This window comes from Canis lupus, chromosome 30 (genome assembly GCF_011100685.1).
Source record: "Canis lupus familiaris isolate Mischka breed German Shepherd chromosome 30, alternate assembly UU_Cfam_GSD_1.0, whole genome shotgun sequence".
Lineage (NCBI taxonomy): Eukaryota > Metazoa > Chordata > Mammalia > Carnivora > Canidae > Canis > Canis lupus.
The window spans coordinates 21502297-21529582 of NC_049251.1; the positions used below are offsets into that span (position 1 = coordinate 21502297).

Below are 27286 nucleotides of genomic sequence, written 5' to 3' on the forward strand. Positions count from 1 at the left end.
ATTTTTAGCTATGCAAAAAGGCATTTAGTCACACTTTATTAAAAAACATTAAAAATACTTTTTTTTCAAAAGTATCATTAACAACAAACTATAATATTACCACAAAATCAACTATTTTAAGGCTATGTCTACAAATATATTTACCTATAAATATTTCTAAGTTAATTATGCATTTCAGATTAATTATTTCATTAAATGTAAAATAAGTTTACAAGGTACATGTAATTCAGTTTGCAAATTATTAACATGTTTCTTTATAGTGTCATTTCATTGCTTTCTTTCAGGAGGCAAAACAGTTTCATGGATTATAATCTCCTAAAGCTGTTTTTTTTAAAGTTTCATAAATAAAATAATCCTAAAACATAGATCAGAATTTGAAATCTGATCTTTATTCATCTTCAGTAAAGTATTTGCTTCTATTAACATTTGGGCATTGGGTAACAATAATTATATTTATGAGATTTCAAAAGAGAGAAAACTAGCAATTACTTAATATTTTATTTACCTAAAGCTACACGTCCAGAAGTTTAAAAAAATTTTTTTAAATATAGATATTGAGTGTTATATGAACACAGATAAACAGATAAGGGTTTTTTTTCCTCCTAAAATACTATGTACTGTCATCCAGAATTGGTTTAGCCAGAAAAAAAAAAATTTAATTTCCTGGAATCTGGTGAGACCTTCCAAATACAGAAATTTTAAAAATCTACTTAAGTTCAAATACTTTGGAAAATCTATTTAAATTCAAATGCTTTGGAAAGGCTCAATTATATAAAAAACTGCTTTGGTTAAGATACATTAGAGTTAAATGACTAATAAACAAAATTACCAAAATAACAAATTAATAAGGTAACTAGGAGTATTTGGGAAATGCCTAGCAATTGAAACCAAATTCAAAAAATATAAAATTAGAATTCAATACTGTTGAAAGACTAAGTTACATTTTAGAAGGCAATCTTAACTGGTAGCTAAAGGAAAACTGGGTGGAAACAAAATTCCTGTGGTTAAGGGTATATACAAATGCAAATGCCAGTTATTTTTCCTGTGCTTTAAAACAGCAGCATAATAGTTTTTATCAATGTTCTACTAAATACGCATATTTTAGAGAAACATTTTCTCTGTGTTCATTTGTGAAAAGATTTTCACATTTTTATGTAGGCTTTTTATTGTTTAGTATTTTAAATAAGTATTCTATATTTTACCTATTTCACATTGATTAAGGAGGGGAGAATGCTAAATGAACATTTTTGAAAGTAGGAATAAAATATGGAGTTAGACATTAAAATGCTATATTACTTGAAGAAAAAAATATACCAAGGTAAAAATATTATGAAATAAATTATTATTTAAAGCTTGTTTTCATGCTACAGAAATGTTTCATGGTTTAAATCATTTTAGAGAGTTTTTTTTTTAATGCATATTTTTGACACTAGTAAAATAACAGAGAGTGAAAAACTATTGAAGTTTCCTCAGATTTACAAATACAAAGATTATGACTATAAAACACTTGCTAAGTTCTAATATATTTTAACCAAATAGTTCATAAAGCTTTTCTAGTATAAATTAACAATTACCAAGACCAAAGGAAACTTACCTTACAAGAATGCTTTAAAGAATTAGATAGTTCATTTGTGAAATCTCTGTTACTGTCTCTTGATAAGTTATCAACTTTATCTTCATTTCCAGGTGCAAATTTTATGAGTAATTGTGATGGTCCCCCCTTAGAACAATTGTGCTTGAGGCTGGATAAACAGGAAACATTTGGGTAAGTTCCTCCCAATGAAACACTTCTCTGTAAAATAGCATGGTTTTTGTTTATCTGTAAATTTGGTCTTTCCAACTGTCCATTGATATTTATTTGGTAATCTAGGTGTTGAGAGGATGGTAAACATGCAGATGTCCTCTGCATAAGCTTAATGCACTCTGAATGAGAATTAAGCTTGATTTCTGACATCTCTGGTTTGCAATCACCACTTGCTGTTTCACAATCTAATGTAGTTGCTTTTTGTTGGGTGAAATGCACTGAAACACAAGAAAACCCTTCAGACGACTTTTCACGGACATTCTGATTCAGACTATCATTCGCAATAACAATTTTCTTTTGTAATGAACCCTTCCTGTGAAGTGGTCGTATGTCTCTCACTTCTCCGGGAGTACAGATTGTTTTAGATAACCGAAGTCCATTGACAGCTGTTGAAAGAAATCCCTTAGTGCTACTACCATCTTCACTGTGGGCAATTTCACTAGGAGAAATAATAAATTGGTGTGAGGTTTGATAGGATCCTTTGCTTGGAAGAACGTCTGTACTTGTTGGAGAAGTCGGTGGGGTATTTAAAGGACTCCTAGGAAAAATGACTAAGGATGAACAACGTTTTAGTGGAATTTTCGAGTTCCTGGTCACTGGCAATTTCATAATTTCTAGTCCATGCTCCAAGTCATCCTGGACAAAAGGAACGGTACTTGGACTTCTTGAAAAAATGTCACATGGAGTAGTATTCCTGTTTGGCACACTTCTATTGGAGGTGCTGTCAGAAGATAAATTTCCACCAAAAAAAGTATCATCAGTTGGTGGAAAAGTATAACCACTGCTGTCACTGATGATACTGTTTGTGTAGGAACCACCACTTGTGATACTTGTGCATGATCCATAATCACTACCATTGCTGCTGTAAGACCCATTCTCACTGGTGGAAAAGTTACTGAGGCTCCCACTGTGAATGGCCGAACTGCTTACAAGGTTACCATCATTCACAGCATTCAGCTCATTCTCAGCCACAGCATTGTTGTAAATGCCATCCTTAAAGACAGATGTAAATGAAGCATCATCACCATCAGCTAAGACATTGCCAGACTGAAGACATCCACTGTACCTTGTTGGTTGTAGTGAAATCTGCAGACAGCTGCTCTTTTTATTAACATTTTCAGGTGAAGGAACAGATGATCTTTCCTGAGAGTTAACGTTTTCCTGTATCAACGGAGCTAGTGCAGTCTGTCTAGGAGTCAGCTTCATTTGAACAACGTTAGACGTTGAAATCCGTGTTGGTCTTTTGAAGCACATGTGAACATTGCTATCCAAATCATCTCCGGAGGTTTCTGACAAAGGATAAGTATTGCTTCTTCTGGCTGCAAAGTGCAATCGTAAGCTTTGTGCCATTTGTTCTCATTTCCAAACATGTTAAGGGCTGAAAGTCATAACAAAGATCTCTGTCGGTAGACAGGCTAGAAGCAGCTGCACTGCATCGAAGGAAAAAATCATTTGTGGTGCCTAAAAGAGCTCTTAAGCAGTAGTCTTTATCCTAAGTAAAACCTTAGATACCAGATATCATAGAAAGAAAAAGACGACCCATTCCTGAGACTGACGTTTCCAAATATTTTGAATCGCTTGTAGTCAAAATGCCTTCACTTACAAAGCACTTGATTTCCAGCGCCCTTTAAGCTGAGCTCAGCTGCAGCGCACTGCCTCAAACACTGCCAACCTTGTTTCAATTATACCTTCTCCAATTTGCATGAATGAGTAACACAAGAACAACAATCTTCTAGCATTTCAAGTTGAAACAGTATTTTTTCACTCCTGCTCTACTAAATGAACATTTAACTATGTGAATCACGGCGTCTATACTTTCTCCAGCAGAGTTTGACCACTAATATTTTTACCCATAGGGATAAAATTACAGGAAGTTGGTAGGAATGAAACCCCATGTAATTGAGTATCAAATCAAGGATTGAATTTCCAAACAGTAGACAAACTAGGAATCTTGTCAAGTTAGTTAATGTAGAAAGGCATATATTCTGTTAATTTTTTTTTTAATGAGTGAATTCAAACAGTTGTATAAATTTGGAAGTACCAAAACTCTGGGGTGAATTAAAACTCAAGCATTAAATCAAATAGATAAATATTTTAGCTTCCAAAACACTACTTATAAAAAGTGAAAGCTTAAGGATAGAAACACAAAATTAGCCTAGTAATACTATTGAAAAATTGAGCATAGGTCTGAGAAAGAAAAATTTAAGAGAAGCTGTCACCAAGCATTTTCTTCTGTAATTTTAAGGCCTTTTCCAGCCAAGTAGTACAGTCTTTAAATGATGCCATTTATATTTTGACTATTAAAACTCTGCCAAGAAATAGCCTAAGCAAACATTCCATTAAAAATATATGCAGATTAGACAGAAAAACTATACCCCAATATAGTTTGAGCACACAAGATATTTTATTCCACTGTCTCTGCAATTCATTCACTTAAGAGAGTGTTGTGGTAAGTAAAGAAGTCTAAAAAGGATTTAACACATCAAATAAACATATCTCAATGCCAAATCTGTTCTGAAAACTCTAAGAGCTCTTTGCTGGCCCCTACTGGTGTGCTGAAACAATCCATTTAGCTGTTTGATACCTATAAAGAAATACAAACCATGCTGCATATTTCTTTGTATAAACAAAGTACATACTTGTTTACATTTTTGAGTACTAGCCTTGCCCTAGAGGTGGAATTACTTACTACTGCTGATAAAGCTCCCACAGTAGAGAACAGTAGACTATTTGTCCTCCTAGAGGTTGTGATTTTGTATATATATTTTTTCTGCTTTGTATTTATTTAACCTTTACTTTATTTTCAGTTTACTAGGTAATAAAAGTTTAATATTTTAATTTCTCCCTTAAATGTCATAGACCAAGCTTGGTATTCTATTTGAAAGAAACAAATTTATTTTTAAATAATACTCTAGGGTATATTTAAACCCCTTACCTGAATTTTATAGCTGGAACTCCAGTAATAAATATATACTGGCTCATTCATAGGAAAGTAAAAAGTAAAATAGTTCAGTTGTTTACACCACATGGTACTACACCCAAGTTGTATTTTTCTAAGTAAGATTTTTTCTAAGTAAAAGTAAATATGTAAAACATATACTTGTACTTTGTTTAAAAGAGAAAACGCCTTAAGATAGATCTGTTCTTAATCATAATTTTCTAAACAGTATTTTAATCAATTAGGATATGATGAAATAGAAATATGGAACTTATGAAATTATATTTCTGACCAGGATGACATAGCACTAGGTTTTAGAATGTGTACAATAATTGTAAACTTAGCCATAAAATTATGTTATTTTGGTTTTATATAACCTACCTCTTTTACGATTTTACAGACTTCAGTAAACATTCCCTTATCAACCTCTCACTTTATAGAAGAAAGAGCCTCAATCTTTTCACTTTGTCAAGTGACTTCAACTTTTCTTCTTGAATTAAGTTACAGGTCTCATAACTCAAATAATGGAACACTTCTAACAGGCTGATTAATGAGATCTAACTGCTCATGCCTGTGGCCTAAAACTTTTAGTTAACAGGCAAAACTTTTCTGGTTGTTGATATAAAATAATAAGCCTCCGATATTTGGCTAGATAAATGTTTTCTCTTTGGTAAGCTTCACTGGAAACATCAGTTTTATGTGCCCTAACCAGATTTCAAGCTTCAGAGTGTTAGAACCATAACTACAGATTTCTTCTGATCTTCCTGGGCTCATGGTAGGTACCACTGAGAAACACCAGAGGAGGCTAAATGGATGGACAGAAATGCTTTCTTTCAGTGTTTTTTTTCCCCAAACGTTGATCCAGCTATTACTTCTGAAGAAGTATCAAAAAGCACCCAGCCGCACAAGAAGGAATGATGATAGAAGGAGGGCCTTCTTTCAAGGAGGGCCTCAGCCAAGGAAAAGTAAGATGAGAGAATCACATGCACTTCCCAGCCAGCCAGTCTGAATTTTGGCTGTAGAAAGGCTGAAGAGTTTGTGTTGCTGGCTCTGGCCTGGAATTGCACAGAACTTGTACCTGGTGGACCTGTACCACCATTAGAGCAGTTAAGTGGAGAACCTGGGGCAAAATGGAGCCCCTTAGCCAAAGATATTCTAAAAGAGGAGCATCAAACTTAAACGTGAGTGAAGAGCTGGAGAGTGGTGACAGCCCTCACTCGGGAGTAATCTATGCAAGTCTTGTAGAATTTCACATTCTGGAATTAAATACATAATGCCTTAGGATCAGGTTGGAGCTCAGGACTCCACATTCTGAGAGTTTGGTTCTTGATTATATATACAGAAAATAATGTGATGATCTAAATGTCAGGGATCGACCCTGGATAGCCCTAATGATTGACTAGAACTTTGAAGGCCAAAGCCCACTGTGATGATTAATTGCATATATCAACTTGGCTAGGCTCTTTTGCCCAGCTATTTAGTAAAACAGCTGTCCAGATGTTGCTATGAAGGTATTTTTCAGATGTGATTAACATTTAAACCAGTAGATTTGGAGTAAAGCAGATTACCCTCCATGATGTGGTGGGCTTCATTAACAGCTAAAGGTCTTAAGAGCAAAGACAGGTTTCCTGAAGAAGAAACAATTCCATTTCATTCCACTTTCCATTACAACATAGAAACCTTGCCTAAGTTTCCAGCTTCCAGGCTTGCCTTACAGATTTCAGATTCAAGACTGTGACATCCACTCTTACCTGAATATTCAACCTGCTAGTCCCAGCCCACAGATTTCAGACTTGCTAGCCTCCACAATCACATGAACCAATTCCTTAAAACAAATCAATCTTTCTCAACTTCTCTCCCCCTCCCTCTCTCTCTTTCTTATTCTGTGTGTGTGTGTGTGTGTGTGTGTGTGTGTATCTCCTGTTGGTTTTGTTTCTCTGGAGAACTCTGACTAATATGACCATTAAATTTAAGCACAGTATCTCCATTCAGAATATAGAATAAAAAAAAAGAATATAGAATATAGGCATTTCCTTAAGCTTCAGAGGCTGGATGTGTGCAGGTGTATCTCTTAGCTCAGGGACAAAGAAGCACTAACTTTTGCATCGGGGGTAGAATTCATTTCAAGCCACATCATTCTGAAACGTGCCATTACTGTCATTGCCACCACTATATCATCACCAAACTGCTAGTTTATAACCCGTAGGTCTTAAAATTGACTAAACAAGAGGGACACAAGACTACTCTTTTTCAAAAACAAATAATACTTATATTACAAATATTTTCTAGAGGACCAGAAATTGTTTCTGCTTAAAATTTTATCTGTGCTCTTCACCAAACATTTTCAAAGAGAAATTGCTAGGAAAAGGGTATGTTCTTAATTTGGTTGTGAATGCTATAGGGGAATAAATGTAAATGACATTTACACTAGCACAGGACATTTACTGCTATACAATCAAGCCTGTTACTCTACCAATGGTTTTAGTTTCTAAAACATCTCAGGTGATATGTACACTTCAATTACCTGCTAGGACTAACAACAAATCAGATGATTAGAATGATACACACTACCCTGTTCTAATTATTTCTTGCTTCCTTTTCCCAGTGAACTCCTTGAGAAAAGCTATATTTCTAATGCAGAGCAGAGTATCCAACGTTGATACCCTAAATGGCATGTTAACATGTCAGAAAGGAATATATTGAGTGATGATATTTTAATAAGTTCAAAAAAATGCAAAAGGAAACTATACTCAGGGATATATATATACACATGATAAACAAGTTTTTTCAAAGCAATGATAAGCACAATATTCAGCAAAGCATTAAAATGTAATATTTTAAAAAATAAAGTAAGAATTTATATTATATTTGGAGGAAGAAAAGGAGATGCTGCTGGGGAGGGCAAAAGAAGGGTTGTAGATTTTGGTAATGTTCTAGTTTGTAAGTTGAATAATAAGTGCACAGATATTTGTCTTATTATTTTAAATAAGGATTTAGGGTGCGCCTGAATGGCTCAGTTGGTTAAGCATCTGCATTCAGCTCAGGTCATGATCCCAGAATTTCCATGCTAGGCTCCCTCTCAGCAGGGGAGTCTGCCTCTTGCTTCTCCTTTTCTCTATCCCTCTTCCTGCTTGCTCTCTTGCTTTCAAATTAAAAAAATATATATTAAAAAAATAAATAAAGGATTTATATTACATACACTTTTTGTGTGTTTATTTCATGATTTAAAAAATACAAATACGGGGCAGCCCAGGTGGCTCAGCGGCTTAGCGCCACCTTCAGTCCAGGGTGTGTTCCTGGAGACCAGGATCTCACTTCAGGTTCCCTGCATGGAGCCTGCTTCTCCCTCTGCCTTTGTGTCTGCCTCTCTCTTTCTCTCTGTGTCTCTCATGAATAAATAAATAAAATCTTTAAAAAAATAAAAATAAAAAATACAAATACTAAATTTCACATGGTCTCATCTAGAAGGGAAACAAATCTGTAGAGACAGAAGGGGAAAAAATCTTTATTCTATAGAAAAATAAAAAATACAAATAGAAAACCAAAGGCTCTGCACCTGACCATATCTGATAACCAAACATCAACATCTTTCATGTCACTCAGCCTCAAAAAGTTAGAGGCAGTTAGTAATGAAGTCATCTTTGGTGATAAAAAGCACTTTTGCTTATTATGATTGCTAATGACTAGATTTCATTTGCAGTATCTTCCATTACTAGTTATCATTTTTTGAGAAGGAAAAAATATGTTATGTAGTCCGACACTAAAAACAAATTTTAAAAATTCAGTTTCTTTGTTAGCCAAAATGTGAATGATTGTTTCTTTGTTGGTGCTTCTGTTTAATAACTGATATGCCTTGAATACATAACAATATTCTTACACCTTCATGTTCAAATCTTACAGTTTTAAAATATATATATAAGTTGCTAAGAAAAGGTTTTGAAATAGCATTCCTAAGAGACAAAATTAGGAAAAGGATAAGACTTCAAGATAGTTTTTAGGAAATCAGGAATTAGAACTACCATTTCACAAAAATAAAATAAATAAGGCTTAACTTCGCTTTTTCTTTTCTTTCTCTTTCTCTCTTTCCCTGTGTAAGAGGTGGCAGTCCTTTAGAGGACTTTATTAGTGTAACTGAGGACAGACGGTCTTCCTTTGTAGAAGGGTAGGGGAGGAGAGAGTGAATGGGGCAAAGAAATCCACTGCAGTGAGGAGGCACAGGTGTAGCCCTCTGGGAGAAGGCTCCCTGAGCCTGGGCATACCCACCACACCACACCACCCCACGCTGGATGAGTGTGAGGGAAAGGCAAGACAAACAGGCCAGCTCTCCTGCCATTCCCTTAGGTCGTGCAATCTCTTGAGAATTGACACAAAGAGAGGTGCCTGGGAGGAAAGTGGAAGAATACAAAGTAGCACTAGGAAGGAGGAAAAAAAATTTTATCTACTTCCCCATTTTGCCCAGAGCCTCCATAACCATCCTTAGGTCATCTGCAACATCACAGATTCCCAGCTCACTACTTGATGCTGTAGTTGAGATATAACCTTGCTTGTATTTCACACTAGTACAATGTAACTTACCAATCGATTTTCATCAAATACTTCAAAAAGAAGCCGGTGCTGCTGAGGATGGACCTAAGTAAGAAAAACACAACACTTTCTTTAAAAACAAATGAACAATCAACCCAGACTCTGAGAAATAAATGCTTGAAATGTTGCCATTTCCTAATTCCTGCTATTTACAGACTATTTTAAATTACACGAGACACAATACAAAATCAGACCAGTCCTACATCACCATTTTCTAAGTTTTACCACAACAATGAAGTGGATTTGGGTGCTTATTTTTACATTTTTCTCTAAAATAGAATAAAAGAATGGAAAATAAAATTTCAAAAAATTACTTAAATGTCTACATTAAAAAATATAGGTTATATTTTAACTTGTTATTATCAACCTTATTTGCTGACTTCTTATTTATCAAGTTAGAACTACCCAAATTGGATACTGATTTTATGGAAACTCGTGTTCAGAATCCTTTTCAGTACTGACTTGATAAAACTGTGTTTTGCTTCTACCATATAAAGGATACTATCAGTCAAAAAAATATATACTGAGTTTTCACTTACAGGATGATTTTATTTATTTTATTTTTCAAAGCTGACCCTTCCACATATGCTAAAATATTTCAGCATATGAAGTAAATGATACAAAAAGAAAAAAAGTAATTGTATTAACACACAAAAAAAGTATTTCATAGGAGAAAGTATTGCATAGGACTACAGGTTCAATCCACAATATTTAGTGTTTACAATGAAGATGCAACTGTAATAAATATAAGAAGGCATTAAAATATATAAAATACATACTATAATAATGTAAGAAGGAATTATTAAAAGTAAATGCAGTCTTTATTTTTTTCATTTATTGAAATTTTCCAGGGCCTGATAAAGAGCCAGATATGTAAGCATTCCAATGCCATCTCAAATCGTTGAAATTTTTTATATTAGGCAGCAACGTATGATAAACTTTTGTTAGATCAATTTTATTCAGTTTATTTATTCAGATTCTCTACATCCTTACTAATTTTTCATTGTTTCTATTTTTCTTAGTATATTCTTAATATTGAGCCCATTTTTTCTTTATGTGTTTTTAAAAATTTTAATCCCAGTATAATTAACATACAGTGTATATTAATTTCAGGTGTACAACGTAGTGATTCAACACTTCCACACATTACTGAGTGCTCATCACAAGTGCACTCCTTTAATCCTCTTTACCTGTTTAACCCATACCCCCCACCCACTTCCCCCTTATAACCATCAGTTTGTTTTCTATATTTAAAAGTCTATTTTTCTGTTTCATTTTTTTTTGTTCATTTTTTGTTTCTTAAATTCCACATATGCGTGAAATCATATGGTATTTGTCTCTCTGATTCATTTATTCTGCTTAGCATTCTACCCTCTAGATCCATCCATGTTGTTGCAAATGGCAAGATTTTAGTTTTTGTTTATGGTGGAGTAATATTCTAATATATATATTATATACATATAATACACACACACACACACACACACACACACACACACACACACCAGTCTTCTTTATCCATGCATCTATTGATGGACACTTGGGTTGCTTCCATATTTTGGCTATTGTAAATAATGCTGCAGTAAACTTAGGGATGCATGTATCTTTTAGAACTAGTGTTTTCATATTCTTTGGGTAAACACCCAGAACTGGATCATATGGTCATTCTATTTTTACTTTGAGGAACCTCCACACTGTTTTACACAGTGGCTGCATTAGTTTGCGTTCCCATCAACAGTGTACATGGGTTCTTTTTTCCCCACATCCTCACCAACATTTGTTGTCTCTTGTGTTTCTTATTTTAGCCGTTCTGGTATCTCATCATGGTTTTGATTTGCATTTCCCTGATGATTAGTGATGTGGAGCATCTTTTCATGTGTCTGTTAGCCACAGCCTGATGACTTTTTTATATACGTATACTGTGTCATCATCACCTAGATCAAAATAGCAAATGCTCCATTCTATTTTATGTATTATTTTCTCTACAAATAGTGCCTTCTGGACTTGTTCAACATTGGCATTCTGAATATGTCTATCTAAAAATGGTTTCCTTACAACCAGAAACAACCAGAGGCCAACCTACTGGCAGTCATTGGATGGGCTTCTGGGAGAGGTCTTTAAATGAAGCTGACTCAGCTGGGAGAGATGTCCCTTCTGCCCTTGCATTTCTCTTCCTGTGTTGGTTAAGACAGCTGGCTCTCTTACAGTCACATTGTGACCATGGAGCAACAATGGGGATGGAAGCCCCAGTCAAGGGTGAGACACCATGGGAATAGAAAAGTAGTGTAAGACAATAATCTTTTCTAAGAAGATATAGAGGAATTTGGGGAGGAGATGAAACTTAATTATGGGAAGAATTTGAATAAGAAAATATACAGAACATTCACAGCAAGGAGATCACATGAGGAAAGACATGGGGCAGAATGAGCATGCTCTCAGGAGATCAAAGTGATAACATTTTTGTATTAGAAACTGGCAAAAAATTTTGATTACTTAGGCTACAGCAAGGCCGAGGGTACTGAAATCCAGAAAAGAAGTTATGACTTGATAGATAGGGAAGAAATGAACCTTTTAAAGGAAAAATGACATGATGTAGATCATATGTAATATTATTTTGTCAGTGATACACAAAATAAATTGGGCTGGAGAGAAACCCTGGAGTCCATAGGGACTGTGGTTCTAGGGACTCAAGCATGAAGTGTGCATGAGAGCTTTGCCTGAGATGGTCTCAGTGAAAAAAGGAAGGGAGAAAGGCCATGAAAAACATTTTGAGGAAAAAAATCAAAAGTCTCAGTGTCTATCAAAGTACCTGGCATATACTGTAGAAGTTTGACAAATATTGCTAAGAAAATAGGTATAATAGCTGATCTAATAAGGCCTCTGCTGTCCTGGTTTAGCATTTAATTTAGCTTCCTAACAGGATTTGCTACATCAACTATCGTATCTTTTTATTTTTCCTACTGTAAGTGGATTGACTTACCTAAAAGACTGTCTAGGCTATCTTTACTGACCTACTCGAAAGTTGTTCCCAATGGCCTAAACAATGAAATCCAAAGAGCACGGAATGATCCCTCATGATCTGAGTCCAATTTGCCTGTCCAGCCTTGTTTCCAACAACCGTCCACCTGCCAACCCAAATATACATATATACTGTGTTCTAATGACCTTAGAAACAGACGACTCACCACTTACTGTGCTTCAGTACATGCTGAAGTCTCCACTTGAAACACCTTCTCTACTTTATGTTCAAGCCTTAGTTCAGATGTCAAATCCTCCTTAAAGCCTCACCACCCCAGTCACTTGTACTTCTCTGTTTTCGGCTATTACAACACTACAATCTTCCTTTTTATCAAAGTTAATAGAGGACATGTGCTATTTCCCTACTGAAATAGCATAAATGACATATGATGTTGTTTCCTGTATCTGAGACACACAATAAGTGCAACAATACAATTTAACATGTGTGGTGAGAATACTAATTCAAAATGACAGCCTGAACATGAATATTTATCCTCCCCCTCCTGAGATCCCATTTAAGTAATAGTAAAGGAGTTCATAAGAGGTATAAAACCATTACAGCAAAGATAATGAGGGCCATCAGCAAGTGGGCAATTTCAACAACTCCCCATTGGATAGATGAGGTAGGGATGAAAGCAGTAAGCAGAGCAGAGGCTGAAAACTCAAAATAATGCAATCCCCCTAATGAGAATGCTCATATAACACTTGACCTCTGGATGGTCACAGACACCCACATCATCAGTTTCTCTTTGCATCTGATTTCAGCTAGAGGTTTTACGAAAAGGCAACCACCAGTTTTAATATGTAAAACTTAAATGGACGCTAAAAATGTAACATGTAATTGCTGAATGTTTATGCCTTGTATGTATAGAATAGGTGATGTTTCCTATTGTATCACCTTTTACTATGATTAGATTACCAAAGATCACAGAGGTACAAACAGAAAAACTGTCCGTAAAGGTAAAACAAATGATTTAGGAAACAACAGAAGACATTTTTAAAAAGTATAAATAGAAATATTTGAGAAAGTTCTGAATCCATAAAGCAAAACAGTAGACTATAAAGAGGGAACAAGTAGAGAACAAAGAGGCGTTGGAAATAAAAATGACCATTGAATTCAAATATAAACAACGTAATGTAAATTTGCAAAGAATCTCTCAAAAGAACAATAAGCTAAGTTGGAGAAAGTATGAGAGGAAATAAAAAAGGATTTTCTGAATCCTCAGAATTCAGTGAAAAAACTGAACCCTAGTGCCCTAAAGTAGAAGTTGAGAAAACTATGGCTGCTGGCCAAACCCAGCCAGCCACCTGCTTTTTAAAAAAATTTTTTTAAATTTTTTTTATTTTTTGCTTTTTTTTTAAACAGCCCATGAAATAGTAATATTCTAAAATTTTAAAATGGTTACATTTTAAATGGATATATAAGTAGCTACATAATAGGCCCATAAACTAAAGTATTTACTATCTGTCTCTTTTTTAAAAAAGTTTGCTAGGGGGGCCTGGGTAGCTCAGTTGGTTAAGCATCTGACTTTGATCTCAGAGTCCTGGGATCAAGCCCCACATCAGGGTCCCTTGTCAGTGGGAAGTCTGCTTCTTTCTCTCCCTCTGCCCCTCTCCCCCTGCTCATGCACTCTCTCTCTCTCTCAAATAAATAAAACCTTCAAAAAAAAATAAGTTTTCTGACCCCTATATCTTAAGACATTTACTGTATATAACATAGTTAATTTCTCTCTGTATCTAGCATGGTACTGGGTAAGATCACCCTTGAAAGGCATGAGAAAACAGTCAGTCAAACCATTTTTTGTGTTCTCTGGTTCACATGAAGAATTCTGGTTGAGGAAGAATCAGTCTAGGTGACTGAATCCAACCAGCTGGAATCCTCAAATGATAATTTGGGAAGAAAATTATTAAAACAATTACTTACACAAATGTTCAGAGCTTTAAGAAACCAGTAGTCTTTAAATTGAAATGTTTATCAATGGCCCAACACAATGAATTTAGAACTGTACACACAAGGCATATCCCTGTGAAATTTTAAAACACTAGAGTAATTATCAAACATTTCAGAGAAAGAGAAAAGAATCACCCCTAAAAGAATAAGAATCAGACTTTTCAGCAGCAGCATGATAGACAACAATGTTATCATGAAGCCATGCTTCCAAGCTTCTTCTTCTTCTTCTTTTTTTTTTTTTTTTGGATGCCTTCAAGCTTCTGAGGAAAAATTATTTTCAACCTAGAACCCCATGAGGGACCAAACTACTGGCCAAACATAAGCTGGCTATTTATTCATCTGTCATGGCTTGAAGTCAGTTTGGAACATGGATGTGTGAGCTGTTCAGCGATATGGGAATAACAGTCAGCATAACAAACAGAAACAGTTAAAAAGTGGTTTCTCCTGGGAAGCGGGAATAGCAAGAGGGAGAGGGGCGCTAGAGTCTGTCATTTTCTATCATGAGCCCCTTTATGTGATCTCATTTTTAAGCTATGTGTGAATTTTTTGATGAGATAATTCTTAGAAATTTATTAGGAGTAAAGCTATGGTCACACAAAAAGAGTTTACAGGGTCATATTTACAGGAAAGCTGAAAGCAGAAGAAGCAAAAACTAAAATGCTAGTGATGGATTTTTTGGGGAAAAAATTAGCATGTAAGTCTATAAATGCAAAAAATGATAGAGAAAAAAAATTGCCAGAGGAGTAACCAAAAATTCGAAGAAGAATCAAAGTATTGGTAAATGTCGATTTATTCTACAGTGTTCATAAGGAATCTGAAGTAATGTTCCCGGAAATTCTACTGGTGGATGCAGGGAAAAAAACAATGCAGGTACATTTCAAAAAGTAGCTTTATTGAGATATATTTCACAAACCATATGATTGACCCATTGAAAGCGTACAATTTAATGGTTTTTAATATTTTCATAAAGTGTGCAACTGTCATGATTTTAGAACATTTTCATCACCTCAAAAAGAAACCCCATGTCCCTTAGCAGTCACTCCTAATTCCCCCTCAAGATCTCCAGTCTCAGACCACCTCCAATCTACTTTTTGTCTCTAGAGAATTCATCTATTCTAGACATTTAATGTAAGTGGAATTGTACAATATGTGGTCTTTTGTAATTGGCTTCTTGCTACTTTCTTGGGATTCACCCATGTTGTAGTATGCATCAGTACTTCATTTCTTCTTACAGCTGAAAAATACCCCATTGTTTGTATAAATCCCATTTTGTGCATCCATCCATTTGTTGATAGCCATTTGAGTTGTTTCTACTTTTTGACTATAATGATTAATGATGCTATGAACATTCACATACAAGTTTTTATGTGGATGTATGTCCTAAGTCCATTTTAAAATAACACTGTGTAAAAGTTAAATGAATTAGATAGGTATTTTTATTTTCTCTCTCTTTTTATTTTATTTTATTTTATTTTATTTTATTTTTTTAAAAGATTTATTTATTTATTTATGATAGACAGAGAGAGAGAGGCAGAGACACAGGAGGAGAGAGAAGCAGGCTCCATGCCGGGAGCCCGACGTGGGACTCAATCCCGGGACTCCAGGATCGCGCCCTGGGCCGAAGGCAGGTGCCAAACCGCTGAGCCACCCAGGGATCCCCTCTCTCTCTCTTTTTAGAGAGGAAGGGCAAGTGGGGGAGCAGAGGGAGAGAGACAATCTTAAGCAGGCTCCATGCCCAGCATGGAGCCCAACACAGGGCTCGATCTCACAACACTGAGATCATGACTTGAGCTGAAATCAAGAGTCAGATGCTTAACTGACTGAGCTATCCAGGTGCCCCAGAAAGGTATTTTGACAAGCATAAAGCATTATATAAATAGAAAGTATCTTGGCATTTTTATTTACATGTTTTATGTCTGCTTTCTCTTATAGTTATTTTCATCAACAAATATAAAAATATAGATACATAGTCATGGGGGAAATATCCAAACAGTAAAAAAGATACAGTAAATTAAAATTTTCTTATTCTTGTCCCATCCTCAGAGAAAATACTGTGGTTTCTTAGGTCCTTCTAGAAATATTTTATGCAAATAGCAGCATATGAGAAAGCATTTTTTTGTTTCTGTCTTTACACAAATAGATACATCATACAATGTTCTGTGCCTTTGCTCCTTCACTAGTATATTTTGAAACTAATACTCTATTAATACATATACATGTTTCTTCTCAAATAGCTGATGAGGATTTCATTGTATGGCTGTACCATAATTTATTCAGTGCTTTATTAATGGGATGTCCCCCACTTCTTCTTCCTATCTAAAAGAATTCTGATTTTATTCAAATAGTGGATGACAATGACAATGTATGTCAGGGATAGATGGCCACTCCCCACCCCTAGGAGCTGAATCCTGATTCTTCTAAGCCTTGTAATTCCATTCTCCATACCAAAAATTGGGCTAGAAATAATAAATGACACAATTCTAGCCCCAAGAGGTAAGAATCTCAAAGTCTCCTGGAAGACCTTTCAGAAAGGATGCTTCCCTTTTTTAAAAGAGATGCATGGGGGGAAAATGCTCCTTTTTCTACCTACGGATATCATTGTGTGAGGCTATGATGTTTGGAACCGCTGCAAGCATCTTGTGACCTGGAGAGAAAGCCAAGAGAATCCCAGAGAGGCTGGGTCACACATGACTGTTCAGCTGCTGTGGTCACCTACATTCCTCTATGTATGATTCTTATGATTAGAGATAATAAATGTGCTTATTGGTTAAGCTAATATGAGTTGTTGCATCAATCTATTACTTGAAACCAAAAGCACCCTAAGTGGTACACTTCGTCAGAGGGGCTAAATTTCTTAATATCTCCCTGATACTTCCTAGAATCTGGTGTTTCCCCTTTCATAATGCTCAGTACACTGGCACTTATTTTGAGAAACATGTTCATAGGGGTCCACAGGAGACAGTGAGCTTTGTTGAGGGGCTGTGGCCATCTCAATAGCAAGCACCACCAAAGTACCTGGAAACAAATATAGAAAACCCTTACACCAATTTTGTGTGTGTATGTAGAGGTAGAAGAGTATAAATATATGGATAAAAACACATAGGAAATAATACTAGAAAATCGCACAGTGGCATTTTTATAGTAATTAAATTATAGCTGATTTTATTTCTCTTAAAACATATATAATTCATTATATATATATATTTCATATATCAATAACTGTTTTATCCAAATTTCCAGAACCAGGGTCTCTACTAGGCAGGTAGAAAAAAAGAAAATTTTACCACTTTGAAAAGCCAACTATGACAAACAAGTAATATGCTCAGAAAAGGGGCTCCTCAGATTCAGACACAGAGTTCACCCAGGATGGTATAGTATGCACAACTGAGAGGACCCTGTTTTTCCACATTTTTAGATCCATGTTTCCCTACAGATCATATGCATGAACATAGATACATTATGTAAATACAGTTGGCCCTTGAACAATATGGGGGCTAGGGGGTACAGTTGAAAATCTGTGTATAATGTTGAACCCCCCCAAAACTTAACTGCTAATAGTCTACTGTTAACCAGTGTCTTACAGATAAACATAAATCAAGATAGTGTGCTTATTGTTTATTGTGTTTGTTATATATATTAAATACATTCTTAAAATAAGTTAGAGGAAAGAAAATATTATTAAGAAAATCATAAGGAAGAGAAATACATTTATAGTACTGTACCGTATTTATAAAAAAAAAGAAAAACAATCTGCCATTTAAGTGGATCCACGCAGTTCAAACCTGTGTTGTTCAAGGGTCCACTGTATCATATACTGAGTATGACTTCTAAGGATACAAACCAAGTACCACAGGAATATGAGGGATGGAGTGAGCTTTTTCAGATGCTCATGCACTGTGTTCACACACAGAGTACACAGTGTACATTGCACCTAATGTGCCCAATGTTCTTCGCACCCATAACTTGCCTCCTTTAGTCTCATCTGAGCAGCTAACTCTAAGTGTAGATTTTACTACAATTTGCTATGAAGCATTAACTTCAATTTGGAGTCTTTCCTGTTTGTTAATCTACCAGTAACAGTTCTCCGCAAAAACTTTCTTTGAACTTCATGTTTTCTCAAAGATACATAAAGGCTCCCTTCAACTTCTGACCACAATTTCCATTTGGTTAAATGCCCAATAGCCAAGTTTTGACTGTAAAGGATTACCTCAAAAGCTATTTTATGTGAATACATTCGATTGAAAACATTCCGTGCTATGTATAAATAATGATATAAATGACAAAGAGGAAAGTAGAGGACCACACATAATAATGTCCTTTGTACAGAAAATACTAAATCACCACGTTTTCAGTTCTTTTCTAGCTGTGATGAATTAGCATTGATCTAAACACAGATTTATCTAGTTGTTGTTGCAATAAATCTGCAAAGTTCTGATGGAAATAAATGTGCAGTCTATGATCCCAGAGTAAAGTCACACTGGCTAGAACATTTGGTAATAGTGAAATTATGGTAAAAGAAACAATGAATAAAAGACAGTGAAAGAATATAAACCTGCTCTATCATTTACAAATGGCTTCTTTCTTATTTTTGTGTTAATATCTCTCACTTAAAGTAGTACCGATTTTCAAGCATCTTTTCTAAAAGAAAATCAAGATCATCAAAAATAGTAAGATTTTGGGATCCCTGGGTGGCGCAGCGGTTTAGCGCCTGCCTTTGGCCCGGGGTGTGATCCTGGAGACCTGGGATCAAATCCCACGTCGGGCTCCCGGTGCATGGAGCCTGCTTCTCCCTCTGCCTATGTCTTTGCCTCTCTCTCTCTCTGTGTATGACTATCATAAATAAAATTAAAAAATAAAATAAAATAAATAAATAAATAAATAAATAAATAAATAAATAAAGGTTTAAAAAAATAGTAAGATTTTTAATTCCAATTTTAAATAATTCTGAATTTTAATTACAATTAAAATTCCTCTAACAGATATCTACATTTTCTCTTTCTACTCCTACTAGCTTTGATATAGTTTTGGCTTTTGGAGGATCTGTCCATTTAGCTAAGTTAAATTATTGCCATAAAGTTGTCCATGTTAATTTTTATTATTATTGTCTGTGGGATATATCTTTTATTCTTTTAAAAACTATTTATTTATTTTAGAGAGTAAGAGTGGGGGAGTGGGTAGAGGGAGAGAGAATCTTAAGCAGACTCCTGGCTGAGCTTGGAGTCTAAAGTGGGGCTTGATCTCACAACCCCAAGATCATGACCTGAGCTGAAACCAAGAGTCAGTCACTCAACTGACTGTGCCACCCAGGAGCCCCTGTACCTTTCATTCTTCATAGTGGGTATTTGAGTTTTCTTTCTTATTTGGGCTAGCTATAGCAAATCAATTATTACTCTTTTCAAAAAACTACCTTTGGTTTCATTTATTTTCTTGACTTTTTATCCATTCTCTATGTCACTGATTTCTATTCTTATTTTCTTCTACTTTTTTTCCTAGGGTAGATCACTCTTAAATCACTGATTTTAACATTTTTCTTTTGAATGTAAGCACTTAACGGTGCAAATTTGTCTCTGAGCACTGAATTAGCTCATCCCATATTTTGATAATGTTATACTTTAATAATCAGTTAAGAGGGCTTGTAATTTTCCTTATGATTTCATTTTTGATCCACGGCTTATTTAAAATATGTTGCTTAATTTCCAAATATTTGTGGATTTCCCAGGTATATTTATATTACTGAATTCTATTTTCAGAGAACATGTTGAATCTCAGGTCTTTTAAATGTATTCAAACTTGTTTATGGCCCAATATGTAGTCTATCTTGGTGAATGTTCCATAGGCATATAAAAACAATGTATATTCTTCAGGTATTAGATGTAGTCTTCTATACATACCAAATGGGTTGGTTGATAGTGTTGTTCAAATCTATTACGTATTTACCGACATTTTTTTTGTCTAGTTGTTTTATCATTATTGAGAGAGGAGTGATAAAATCTTCAACTATTCCCTACATCTATCAATTTCTACTTTATAATTTTGAAGGTCTTTTATTAGGTATATGTTCCTGATGACTAAGACCTCTTATGTTCATGAAATGTCCCTCTTTATCTCTAGTAATACTTTTCATCCTAAAGTCTACTTATCTAATGTTAGTACAACCTTACCAGGGTTTTGTTTGTTTGTTTGGGGCTTTTTCTTTTTTTATGGCTTAGTGTTTGAATGGTCTTTTTTTGTACTTTTACTTTTGACCTGTGTCTTTATAGTCAAAGTGTATCTATTAAGAACATATGGTTGAATCTTGGGTTTCTTTTTTTTCCCAGTATTTATTGAGATGGTTGGTTTTATGACCATCATCTTTCTTTCTTTTTTTTTTTTTTTTTGACCATCATCTTTCTATTTCTATTCTATTTCTCTTTTATTCCCTTTTATCTTTTTAAAAAATTACTATTTATTGATATTTCATTTTCTTTCCTTTACTGATTTTTTTGCCTATCATTTTCCATTTTAATTTTTTAGTGGCTGCTTTGAGGATTACCATATGCATCTTTAAAGTATCACAATTTTAACAGCCAGAGTTGAGCTATTTAGATCTCTTTCAAGAGAACCTGCATAGCTGATCAACAGCCTCCAAATAACCACACACCTTTGAATCTACCCAGTATGTTCTCCTGGCGTTCTCCCAAAGACTGGGCATAGCAGGGATCTAGAGCCTGGTCATTCATGCCTAACAGATAATCTTTCCTGGGAAAATCTTCATCGGCTTGGGTAAGAGTTTCTCAGAACCGTGCTGCAATGTGGGACTCTTCCTACCAATCCTTTTCCCCCTCCCTGCACAAGTATTAGCCTGCATCATGATGAGAAGGCTCTTTCCATTTGTGCATCCTTCTTCTTTAACCTTCACAGGTGCTTCCCCAATAAACCTCTTGTGTATCTAATTCTATCTGAGTGTCTGTTTCTTAGAGGGCCTAAGCCAACACAGATGGTATGAGTGGTGGGGTTTTAGGACCAGTCCACACTTACCTGCTGTCAAGAAGCTCCCCACCCTGAGAAGAAAGTGGGACACATATAGTCCCTGGCTTAAGGTAGTGGTCAATTCCTAGAGACTTCTCCAGTAGTGTACTGGGGAAATGTCCTGGCTGAAATTCAGCTTGTACTGAGTCCACTGGTTCTGTGGTTCCACCCAGTAGTCATTTCCCTGGTTTTCAATGTAAAATTGTCATTGACACACTGGAACTTGGGTCCCCTCACTACCACCACCACCACGTTGAATCCATGGCTTATGGAATAAGAGCTACTCAAAGTGAGAAAGCCAAGTGGAAGCCTCTGAAACTGTTCTCCCTCTGGTCAAGGTAATACATCCAAAACATTGATTAGATATGACAATAAAAGCACAAGCAATAAAAGAAAAAATAAATTGAACATCCTCAAAATTAATAACTTTCATGCTTCAAAGAATACCATCAATAAAATCAAAACAGACAACCCATGGAAAGGAAGAAAATTTTTGCAAATCATGTATCTGACAGGGACTTGTATCCAAAAATACAAAGAACTATGACAACTCAATAATAAAGATAAATAATCCAATTACAAAATGGGCAAAGAATCCAAACAGACATTTCTCCAAAGAAGATATACAAATGTTCAATAAACTCATGAAAAGATGTTCATTATCATTAGCCATCAGAGAAATACAAATCAAAACCATAGTGCAATACCATTTCACACTAGGAGGGCTGTAATAAAAACATAGATAACAACAAGTGTTATCAAGGATGTGGAGAAATCAAAACTCATATACTGCTGGTGAGAATGTAAAGTGGAAGCCACTTTGGAAAACAGTTTGGCATTTCTTCATACGACCCAGCAATCCTACTCCTAGGTATATACTTCCAAATGACAATATATATTCACATGCTATTTGTTATAGTTAAAAAGCAGAAACAACCCAAATGTCCATCAACTGATTCATGGATAAATAGAATGTGATTATCCATACAATAGAATATTATTTGGAAATAAAAATAAATGAAGTACTGATACATGCTGTAACATGGTTAAACCTTGGAAACATGCCAAGTGAAAGAAAACAGACACAAAAGACCACATACTAAGTGAAACCATTTACATGAAATGGTCAAAATAGGCAAACTTGAGTCAGAAAGTAGATTGGTGGTTGCCTGGGACGAGGAGCAGGTGTTGGAGAAAAATGGAAAATGACAGATAATGGGCCTGGCTTTTTTTTTCAGGCTAATGAAAATGTTCTAAAAGTTGATTTTGTTGATGGTTGCACAACACTATAAATACATTAAGAACCACTGAATGGTAAAATTTGAGAGGGTGAATTGTATGTTATGTAAATTATATCTCAATAAAGCTGTTTAAAATGCAAACAAAAATCTTGCAACCTGGTGGGAATGTCAAAGATTAATACCACTACTAAAGCTCTAAAGGATACAAGGGTGGTTCCTATAACAGGTTCATTTAATTCTCCAGTGTGGTCCTTGCAAAATCCAGATAGATTTTGGAGAATGACTATACATGCAAGCTCAACCAAATAACAGCCTCAATTGCCTGCTGGTTCCCAAACACAGGGAGTCCAGAGTGCTCTGGCAACAGCTGAAGACTGGTTTGATGGGACTCGCTATCTCCCTTGGACTGAGTGTGCTCCCTTTGGGAACTTAGACCTCTAACTCAGGAAAGCCCAGAGTTCTAGGCTGGAAAGCACATAGTCCTCCATTTTGTTTGGAAATGATGACAGGTGGGGCCACTCCTACTTCTAACTCCTTTCTGTTGCAAGCACAGCTTCATACCGAAGTCTCTGGTTTAGTGAATAAACTGGCCCCCCATCTTTGCAGACTATTGTCTCCATACTGGTGCTTCAATTGTGCCTACTGTAGGCCATTCCAGTATTCTTTGAGGATCCGGCTTCTGGATGATGTGACAGGTGATATAACCAATGGATCCCATTGTCATGAGTTCATTCCTGCACTTCTTTAACTATGAATTGGGTCCCCTAGAGGGTTGAAATATGTGGATTTCTAACCCTATAAAACATGCACCTGTAAGTCCCCAGACAGTTTTGCTGGTTGATGTTCTGCAAACTGAAAAGGCAAACCCATACCAAGAAGTAATCTGAGAATGAATTACTGGCCCTTTCAGAATGGGAGGGACCCAATTTGGTAAACTTACCCCAAAATGGCTATGGTCGTGAGGGTTAATGTTTCACAGTTTTTTCTTATAAAATATTTGTCTGGTTTTGGTATCAGGGTAATGATGGCCTCATGAATGAATTGGGACATGTTCCCTTCTCTGTTTTCAGTAAGACACTGTGTATGATTAGAATTATTTATTCCTTAAATGTGTGATAGAATTCAGCAGCAAAACCACCTGGGCCTGAAGTTTTCTTTGTTGGAAGGTTTTTAACTTCAAATGCAGCTTCTTTAAGAGTTATAAAACTTTTCAGGTAATTTATATCTTCTTAAAGTTCTGGTACTACATACCTTTAAAAAGAATTGGTTGGGGATGCCTGGGCGGTTCAATGGTTGAGCATCTACCTTTGGCTCAGGGTGTGATCCTGGGGTCTGGGATTGAGTCCCACATCGGGCTTCTTGAGGGGAGCCTGTTTCTCCCTCTGCCTGTGTCTCTCCCTCTCTCTCTCTCTTTCTGTATCTCTCATGAATAAATAAAATCTTTTAAAAAATAATAAAGTTAAAAAAGGAATTGGTTGATTTCATCTAAGTTAATGAATTTAAGGGCACAGAGTTGTTCATAGCATCCCTTACTATCCATTTAATATCTGTAGGTTCTTGATGAATTTGCTGGGTTTTTTATTTATTACTGTCTTTTTGGCTATATCTCTCCATTATTTTTCAGTAGTTGTACTAGGGATTACTTAACTTTTTGTGGATTACTTAAAGTGAATATTGAGCCACTTGAGGTAATATGTAGAAGCCCTATAACCAAAAAGTTCATCTTGTCCTCACTCCTTTATGTTATACCTGTGATATGTACTATACCTACATAAATATCACCAGTGTTAGAATTTTTGCTTTCAACAGCCATAAATATTTTAAGTTATGCAAGAGGAGAACATAATATATTATAATAACCAATATTTACTCTCGGTGTTGCTTTTTCATTTCTAAAGTTAAATTTACTTCAATATCATTTACTTTTAGCCCAGATAATTTCTTTTAGCATTTTCTTTTTATTTATTTATTTATTTATTTATTTATTTATTTATTTATTTATTTATGATAGTCACAGAGAGAGAGAGAGAGAGAGAGAGAGGCAGAGACATAGGCAGAGGGAGAAGCAAGCTCCATGCACCGGGAGCCCGACGTGGGATTTGATCCCAGGTCTCCAGGATCGCGCCCTGGGCCACAGGCAGGTGCTAAACCGCTGCGCCACGCAGGGATCCCTAGCATTTTCTTTAGAGTACATCTATTGGCAATAAATTCTCTTATTTTTCCTCAGCTTAGAATACCTTTATTACTCTATCATTCCTGAAGGATATTTTTGTTAGGTATAGAACTTTGAGTTGACTCTTCTTTCTTCCTTTGTTACCTTAATTATATTGTTTCACCATAGCATCTAAGGAGAAACCTTTTGCTATTTAAATCATTATTCCACTACCATTTTCCAAGCTGTCTTCAAAATTTCTCCATTACCTTTGGTTCCAGCAATTTGACTAGGATGTGTCTGAGCATGGTTTTCTTTGCATATACTCTGTGTTTTTCTTTAAGCTTTAAAGATTTGAAAGTTTTTGGCCATTATCTCTTTCAATATTTTTTTCCATCAATGTCTTCTTCCTCTTCTGAGATTTCAATGACCCAACTATTAAACTCTTTTAATATTGTCCACAGATCCCTCAGTCTCTACTAATTTTTTTTCCAATCTTTATTTTCTGTTCTTCAGATTGGATCATTTCTACTGCTTATCTTTAAGTTCAGTAATGCTTTTTCACTGTTATCTTCATTCTGCTACTGAGCTTATTCTGTGATTTTAAAAATTTCAGAATGTTCTTAAATTCTAATATTTCTATTTCATCCTTTTTTACAGTTTTTATTCTCTACTTAGAATATGTATCTTCCCATTCATTTCAAGAGTGTTTACTTTTACATCATGGAGCATAACTATAATGGTTATAATAGATGCTTTAATATAGTATTAGCTGTTCTGCTAACTCCAATGTCTGCATTATTTTATGATTGGCACTTCTCTTCTTTTGAGGATTGGTCATACTGTTGTGGTTTGTTGTATGTAAAAAAATTTTATACACATTCTGAATATTCTCTTGTGAGACTTTACATCCTGCTGACATCCTTAATACCTTTACAGTTCTTTATAGCATCAGGTTAAGCTCAATTCCTTATTACTGCAGCATGGCTAAAATTGGAGGTGTCCAATTTATTTTTAATTTTTGAAAAATAACAATAGCTGAATACCTTTTTAATGTGATAAAAAATAAAAAGCTATGTTTAATGAAGAAAAGCTGGGTTAATTCCCATTATAATTGGAAACAAAACAAACATCCATCCCTATTACAGCTAAACATTATTTGATATGTGTAAGCCAATTATATTAGAAAGAAAAAAGAGTAAGAGGTACAGAAAAACCTCAATACATTGAAAACACATATATGTCTAAGAAAAACACAATAAAATCAGTAAAATAATAATAAAAGTATAAATAAATAAAACACTCAGCCACTTGGGAATTCTAAAATTCTCTCCTAAGTAATATTTGTGCCAAAGAAACAATCAAAACCAGAGGTTACCAAATCTGGAATTTATTCTGGTGAAAGTAAGCCAGAAATTTAGCTTCATTTTTCCCCATATGACTATCCAGTTGACTCAATACCATTTCCTCCAGAATCCAAAATTTCCAAACTGATTTAAAATTCTGTTTTCATGCCATACTAAATAGAGTAAGGGAGATCTCCTTCTCTACACAAGAAAAACCAGAAGCACTCTAGTTGGTGCTGTTGGCTGGATCTTCAGTAACAGCTTCTCAGACATTTGCTTCAGCAATTTCTTCCCTTCTAATTCACTTTATTAAAACAAAACAAAACGTATAAAAAAAAATCTTCAAATGTGGAATATAGAAGAGAGGCTTCTGTTTTTCTGACTGAAATCCACTGTGGCACCATACAAGCCTCCAGAGAGGCTGGTGTTTTGGGCATGGTCAGCTACATCAACCATTGCTGAGCATGTAAGTAGGATGGGATTAGATGAATGTGGCAACACGGAGGTCAGTGGTGATCTTAGTAAGAGCAGTTTTATTCCAACGATGCAGATGTCAGTTAGATTAGAGTGGGTTAAGAAATGCATTAGAGAAGCAGACATGATAGGGGGCAGGCAACTCTTTCAAGAAAGTTGATTATTTGTTCTCCTGGGTGGCTCAGTGGTTTAGTGCCTGCCTTCGGCGCAGGGCATGATCCTGGGGTCCCAGGATTGAGTCCCACCTATGTCTCTGCCTCTCTCTCTCTGTCTCTCATGAATGAATGAATGAATGAATGAATGAATGAATGAATAAATAAAATCTTTAACAAACAAACAACAAAAAAAGAAAGTTGATTATTCAGGTAAACAGAGAAGTAAGTCCAGAAGTAGGTCAAGGCAGGACCTTTAAAGGATGGAATGTACCAATAGGAATGATCCAGTAGGGAAAGGGAGATTACTATTTTCTATCTCTACCACTGCTGGGAAGTTGTTGGTTCTGGCATAAGCAAGGATTCTAGGATTCAAGGATTCTAGGTACAAAGAGACATTGTCAACTTGAGGGCCACCCTGAGGAGTATGAAATAACTGCTTATTTGGAGTCTGCTCTTATGTGTAGGGAGGAAGGGTGAGGGGAAAGGCAGGAATGTGAATGAAGAGTATATAAGAAGAAAAGAATTTATTTAGTGGTAGGCCCTCATCATCTCTTGTCCAGATCAGTCTATTTAATAAATGACTGGGGAAAGAGAAATATCACATATCACATGATC

The 27286-nt window shown here is 35.4% G+C and overlaps 1 protein-coding gene across 5 annotated transcripts in view; it reads right to left on the minus strand.

Moving 5' to 3' along the window:
- NEDD4 (NEDD4 E3 ubiquitin protein ligase) overlaps positions 1–27286 on the minus strand; it is a 122885-nt gene that overhangs the window by 68722 nt on the left and 26877 nt on the right. For 2 of the 5 annotated variants that reach the window (XM_038580485.1, XM_038580486.1), the window contains exon 1: positions 1595–3591. In XM_038580485.1, the coding sequence (XP_038436413.1) occupies positions 1595–3154 (1560 nt within the window). In that variant the 5' untranslated portion in view covers positions 3155–3591. Of the gene's footprint in view, positions 1–1594; positions 3592–9317; positions 9372–12511; positions 12530–27286 lie in introns of those variants that run through there. The other 3 variants (XM_038580487.1, XM_038580488.1, XM_038580489.1) reach the window with 2 other exon arrangements.